The sequence below is a fragment of the Pan paniscus genome, chromosome 1 (genome assembly GCF_029289425.2).
Source record: "Pan paniscus chromosome 1, NHGRI_mPanPan1-v2.0_pri, whole genome shotgun sequence".
Lineage (NCBI taxonomy): Eukaryota > Metazoa > Chordata > Mammalia > Primates > Hominidae > Pan > Pan paniscus.
Genome location: NC_073249.2, coordinates 57,207,436 through 57,214,194, shown reverse-complemented (window position 1 = coordinate 57,214,194; position 6,759 = coordinate 57,207,436). Strand labels below are relative to the sequence as shown.

Genomic DNA, 6,759 nt, shown 5'->3' with positions numbered 1-6,759 from the left:
GAGTAAGATACAACTCTATGTGATGAATTTCTATGTGAGTTTCTATATGATAAATTAATACGCCAAATGAAACAGTTTATTGAAACATGCAACTTTTTAAAAATAAACAAACATCCTCCAGAACCAAAGACTGATGCTGTTAATGCTTTAGACATGTGACATATGTGTGTGTACCTCTGTATGTTTAATTTTCTTTCTCTCTAATCAAGTGACCTGTTCTCGTTTGGTTAAGTTTCAACCACAAGACACCACTGTATGCTTTTTTTTTTTCAAGATACACGTCACAGCACACCAAGAAAGGGGGAACTTCCAGTGTCTGTGGTAACATCACTTGATAAACAGACTCCTTTAAACAGCAAGTGCCTGTCTGCATTCTACTATATAAAGCAGCAGAGACGTTGACTAGCGCATATTTGCTAAGAGCACCATGCGCGCAGCAGCCATCTCCACTCCAAAGTTAGACAAAATGCCAGGAATGTTCTTCTCTGCTAACCCAAAGGAATTGAAAGGAACCACTCATTCACTTCTAGATGACAAAATGCAAAAAAGGAGGCCAAAGACTTTGTAAGTTTGTTCAGAGTCTCACTTTGTGAATTTTAACAAGTTATCTTTAATGGCAGAAGGATTGAGAATGAATGGAAGAGAGTGTGAGCATTTAGTTTAGCCAGATCAGAGGAGTTAATTGCCTGTTGTGAGTAATAAGTAATATTCAGCTGCATTAAAAAATAAATCTTGATATGGCATTAAATTGGGTAGGAGTTTTTCTCTACACGGGCTCATAAAAATGGGTTCTATCCGAAGATAGCAAAATGTTGTATCAACCATTTCTAGTATTGCCTTATTCCTTAGAGAAATTTATTCTATGTCTTTTTACAAATAAAATGAATTCTGAAGAAATATGAATATTCACTTTTATGTCTTTTGTAGTGGAATGGATATGAAAGCATACCTGAGATCTATGATCCCACATCTGGAATCTGGAATGAAATCTTCCAAGTCCAAGGATGTGTAAGTACACTAATACACTAAACTATCATTATCATTTACAAGAGAAGCCTATGCATTATCTCTATATCCCAGCAAGGGATAAATACTGCGCACAGTAGACTTCATTTCTTTTAAGTAACATGCCAAATAAAATTAGACTATCAGTACCAATGTAAATTGAATACAAATGTGTACACACACATATTGGACTTTATCTATTTGGGTTTTTTCAAATTTTATTGGCAGGTTTTTTTTTCATAACTATAGTAACTCTAAGGGAAGTTTTGCATTTTGTGAATAAATTTTAACATATTTATTAGAACTACAGTTTCAGTTTGTGAAGTTATCAAAGTGTAACAGCCATTCTTATTTCATTTGTGCTTACATTTTAAAAATTGACTAATGTATGTACATTTTGTCCCCTGCAGACTTTCTGCTGCTGAAGTAATGCAATGGTCTCAATCTCTGGAAAAACTTCTTGCCAACCAAAGTAAGTATAACTATTGAATGTTTCTGGGTTCAGCTAAATACTCTAAAAAATTGAATGGCTTCACTAAATATAGTATTCTGGGTAGGATAGTATGCAAAAGGTTGTATTGTAGTTTGTCTGTAGTTACTGATAACTTCAGCATAGTATGCCTCTTAATAATGCTGACTTAGCACTCAATTCTGCCAACTCCTTTTAGACAAATTTGCCAAGACAATTAGGTATTTTCATAGATCATTATGGAGATAAAATTAAACATTGTGCTGGGATTCTGATATGTAAAAATTTTAAAAGTAAGCCAAATATTTTAATATGTACATTGCCATTTTGAAATCTGCCTAAAGAATGTATTTTTCTACACTTGGATGTAACAAGTATGATTCATTCATCCAATTAATTAAATTATCTTTCATACATTCATCATTCATCTCACCCTTATGTAGAGGACATTGTAGAGGTACCAAGGATTCAAAATCAAAGACAGTCTCTTACTGCCTTGAAGGTGGTTGAGATACATAACATAAATAATTGCATTATTATAACATGATAGTTTTTATGACATAAATATGATAGAAGGATTTTTAAGCACATATAGTCTTGTGGAGATTTTCTGATGAGAGAAGGTAAAGAATGAAATCAGCTTGCCATCCCCTTGTCTTGGGCATTACAATTCTACTGAGATTAGGACCTTTTTCAGAGGTGTAGATGAGCAGTGTGGTCTCTGTCTCTAAAGAGTGAGATTATTCTTTTCTCCCCACAGACACCCTAAGGAGCTTTACTTGGGAATCACATTGTTCACTCTAGCTCAGCTGACTTTGTTTATAATTCAGCTAAACAAATAAATGGTATAGATATGGACCATGAATGGTGCCATATAAAAGTCTCAGTGAATGCTAGCAAACATAATTAGTACATCAGGCCTACAGATCATATATAGGCCTAACATTTTCTGGCTAATATAAATTAGACGGGGAAATTATATTTACTAATTATTGTGATGTTAATGCCTTTTGTCAGTGTTTGCTTCCCTAAAATACTCTCTACTCTGGCTAAGATTTGGCATATATAAAAGATGGTTTTATATTCGGTGGAGCAGAATTTCAATTCGAACAGTGGATAGAAGCAAAACAGTTTGGTAGCCACCATCAAGTAGCAATGTAACTGTGAATGAGTTTGTCTGGCCCCAGATTCCTCTTCTATGAATGAAGAAATTTCAAATGACTTCTCATCTCTACAATCTATAACACAGCTATTTCAGCAGTAGCTGTCTCTTACCTTTGTATGAATAGGAAGCAATTGTATTTTTCTTACAAATTTCTTCTTCAAATCATTCATTTGTTGGTTCATTTAATTTAATTATCTCCCCACCCACCCCTCATTTCTTTTTAGCTGGTCAAAATGTCTTTGGAAGTTTCCTAAAGTCTGAATTCAGTGAGGAGAATATTGAGTTCTGGCTGGCTTGTGAAGACTATAAGAAAACAGAGTCTGATCTTTTGCCCTGTAAAGCAGAAGAGATATATAAAGCATTTGTGCATTCAGATGCTGCTAAACAAGTGAGTATTAAGCTTATCATCATCAGTTTCTCCATAAAAGACCCTATATGCAGAAATAACATTTAATATATACAACAAGATAAAATCCTTTTGGGGTATATAATTTTACTTCTACATACTTAGGCATATAAATATAGTTCAGTGCAATGAGAATCTAATTTTCTATATTGGTGAGGGTTTCAGCACAGTAGAATGAAGAGACTGATTTTACAAAACCAGCTGCCATGATGAGGGTGAGGGAAGGGTTAAGGGTATTGTTACTGACCAGAACTGCATGTCAGGGAGTCCTTAATGAGTGCTCTTGTTTTGGATAAGAAAATGCTGATTAGCATAATGTATACAATTGCAGCAGCAAAAGTATTTCCAATTAACAGTATTACCAGATAAATATTCTTGGTCCAAGCAGAAAATATCAACAAAAAGAGCCTTCTTCTCCTGTAAATCTTAAATGCCTACATCACTCTTTGTGATACATGGATCATCTTATGTGGATACTTAAATTTTTCATGTCTGCTTCTTTTGCCTCTCCCAACTACACTATGAGGAAATTTGGAACAAAGACATTTTTGTAATATTTCTTATCTCCTTCACACCTAGTATAGAGCTGATTTTACAAAGGCATTTAAGAGATATTTGAATTGATTTAAATGAGGCCTTAAAATTACTTTCTGAGGTGTTTCAAAAAACAGTAACATCATAAAATTTGCAGTAAATTAAAGTATATATTAGCTAACAAGGTTTTCTTTTTTAGATCAATATTGACTTCCGCACTCGAGAATCTACAGCCAAGAAGATTAAAGCACCAACCCCCACGTGTTTTGATGAAGCACAAAAAGTCATATATACTCTTATGGAAAAGGACTCTTATCCCAGGTTCCTCAAATCAGATATTTACTTAAATCTTCTAAATGACCTGCAGGCTAATAGCCTAAAGTGACTGGTCCCTGGCTGAAGGGAATTAACAGATAGTATCAAGCACAGAAGGAATGTGCCAGTATGGCTCCCTGGGTGAACAGCTTGGCCTTTTTTGGGTGTCTTGACAGGCCAAGAAGAACAAATGACTCAGAATGGATTAACATGAAAGTTATCCAGGCGCAGAGTTGAAGAAGCATAAGCAAGACAAAAACAGAGAGACCGCAGAAGGAGGAAGATACTGTGGTACTGTCATAAAAAACAGTGGAGCTCTGTATTAGAAAGCCCCTCAGAACTGGGAAGGCCAGGTAACTCTAGTTACACAGAAACTGTGACTAAAGTCTATGAAACTGATTACAACAGACTGTAAGAATCAAGGTCAACTGACATCTATGCTACATATTATTATATAGTTTGTACTGAGCTATTAAAGTCCCATTAACTTAAAGTATATGTTTTCAAATTGCCATTGCTACTATTGCTTGTTGGTGTTATTTTATTTTATTGTTTTTGACTTTGGAAGAGATGAACTGTGTATTTAACTTAAGCTATTGCTCCTAAAACCAGGGAGTCAGAATATATTTGTAAGTTAAATCATTGGTGCCAATAATAAACGTGGATTTTGTGTTAAAATATATAGAAGCAATTTCTGTTTACATGTCCTTGCTACTTGTAAAAACTTGCATTTATTCCTCAGATTTTAAAAATAAATAAATAATTCATTTAAGATTCTTCTTTCTACCATCTCTTTTAACATCTAAAACTATTATCTAGTGAATACTGTATTTTATGTATTAGTTTGGACAGAATTCACAGTTTTTCTCTCTGCTATCACAAGGCACAAAATCAAACAAATATAATATGATCTCATGTTCAATAAGAAATTGAAGTCTTTTAAAAAGGGATAGAAAATTTATTTCAAGAAGTAATCTAATTAACAGCATATATTTTATTGTGAGTTAAAGTTCATAAAATCTAGACATATTTTCTCATTTAACATTCATAGCAATCCTATGAAAGCTGAGACTCAGAAAGATTAAGTCACTAGTTCTTAATTTTAGGTAACTCTCAAAATTATCTAGAATGTTAAAAAAACACACACATATCCCTGTTTTGGGGTCCCATACCAGAATGACTGAACCAAATCTCCAAAGGGTAGCATATGGGAATCTATATTTAAAAGAAAGCCCCAAGTGATTCTGAAGATGATTTTATAATCCAGAGTTCAGAACCTGGGAATTAAGGGACAGTCATACTAGCAGGGATTGCCCAGAAGTCTTCCTACTACAACCTATTCTCCTTCCTCTATGTAACACTGCCACCCACTGATCAGAAGGCATTTCCTGAATCACTAAAGTCTGCAACAGTCCTAAGTGTCACCTAAGCAGGAAAAAAGACTCCAAAGTAGGGCTCACCTACAGAGAGAAGAAAAATCATCAAGATGATGCATATTCCTGAATAGCCTGTACAGCTCTTATCTCCCCACGCACCTGTGCTTTATATTTTATTCAATAATCAGTCACTCACATATCACAATGAAATACGGTTAATGTATGGATAATCTCACTATGGACTGGTCCAGTCATCAGGCACACAGCAATGGTAAGGGGCAATATGCAGATCAGGTACAAACAGAATTATTCTTGAGTTGTCATGGGACAGAGTTTAAATTGGTTCTACTTTATGCTTTATTCCTGCTTTAAGTAAGAGAAACTTGGGAGTCCAGTGATAATAATAATAATGATAATAAGCATCATCATCATCAGTCATCTCTCTCTCAACTCATTCCATCACCAAATTCTGCCAATAATTCTTCTACAATCAGTGTCTGTGGTTAGAACATCGCTTGCTCTTTTTTATTACCCTATCCTAGTACAGGCTTTCATAATTTGCCAATTCACATGACATGTTCTTTGTCTTCCCAGTGTCTTTTCTTTAATTTATCCTCTGAACAGCTACAAACATCATCTTCTGAAACACAGATTTGGCCACATCATTTCCCATGACATATAAAATGAAGTATACATGTCTCCCTCTGGGCTTCAAAACCCTCCCAGTGTAACCCTCATGATATAACTCTCATTACTCAACTCTGGGTATCCTTCCTACCTTGAAGTCACACTGGATTATTCACCTTATCTTATATAATTCCAAGCCTTCACTATCTCCAGCCTTTGGTTATGCTCTACTCTCTAAAATGCCCTTTCCTAACCCATTCCGGTTTTCAAAGTTAAAGCAATTCTTCAAGGTTTTGTTTGTTTTGTGTTGGTTTTTGAGACAAGTTTGCCTAGGCTGGAGTACAATGGCATGATCATGGCTCACTGCAGCCTCAACCTCCCAGGCTCAAGTGATACCCCTGCCTCAGCTTCCCAAGCAGTTTCCAAGGACTGTCACATTAATTATAGTCCAGGCCTTCAAGACTGTGAGGAGCAAGCAGTGCAACTGTCTAACACACTCACCAGTCATAAAATAAATGCTCTGGTTCTTCTCTTGACAAAATGCCAAAAACCATTCGATTTTAGACAGAAGATCAAAACAAGCAGCCTCTTCATTTTGACCAAAAAAAAAAAAAAAAAGTCATCCTGGTTGCATAGATTCAAAATAATGTAAAATACTTGAAAAGATAAATTTTTATTGTCACTTTTTTTTTTTTTTGGAGATGGAGTCTCACTCTGTCACCCAGGCTGGAGTGTAAGGGTGTGATCTCAGCTCACTGCAACCTCCACCTTCCGGGTTCAAGTGATTCTCCTGTCTCAGCCTCCCAAGTAGCTGGGACTACAGGCGTCCACTACCACGCCTGGCTAATTTTTGTATTTTTAG

General features: G+C 35.4%; 1 protein-coding gene across 1 annotated transcript; it reads left to right on the top strand.

The window, feature by feature from the left end:
- The first annotated feature begins 382 nt into the window (after window positions 1-382).
- Window positions 383-4,668, top strand: RGS1 (regulator of G protein signaling 1). The gene is made up of 5 exons (XM_003820592.6): window positions 383-564; window positions 928-1,008; window positions 1,416-1,477; window positions 2,864-3,027; window positions 3,779-4,668. Exons 1-5 carry the CDS (start codon window positions 428-430, stop codon window positions 3,962-3,964), a joined length of 630 nt encoding a protein of 209 aa, XP_003820640.2. The 5' UTR covers window positions 383-427; the 3' UTR covers window positions 3,965-4,668.
- The last annotated feature ends 2,091 nt before the right edge of the window (window positions 4,669-6,759 follow it).

What these genes read in the sequence shown, in the direction of transcription:
- RGS1 (XM_003820592.6), top strand. Translation starts at nt 428, where the DNA reads ATGCGCGCAGCAGCCATCTCCACTCCAAAGTTAGACAAAATGCCAGGA. An exon ending in AAAAGGAGGCCAAAGACTTT is followed by an intron (nt 565 to 927) that starts GTAAGTTTGTTC and finishes TGTCTTTTGTAG; the next exon opens with TGGAATGGATATGAAAGCAT. An exon ending in AAAACTTCTTGCCAACCAAA is followed by an intron (nt 1,478 to 2,863) that starts GTAAGTATAACT and finishes ATTTCTTTTTAG; the next exon opens with CTGGTCAAAATGTCTTTGGA.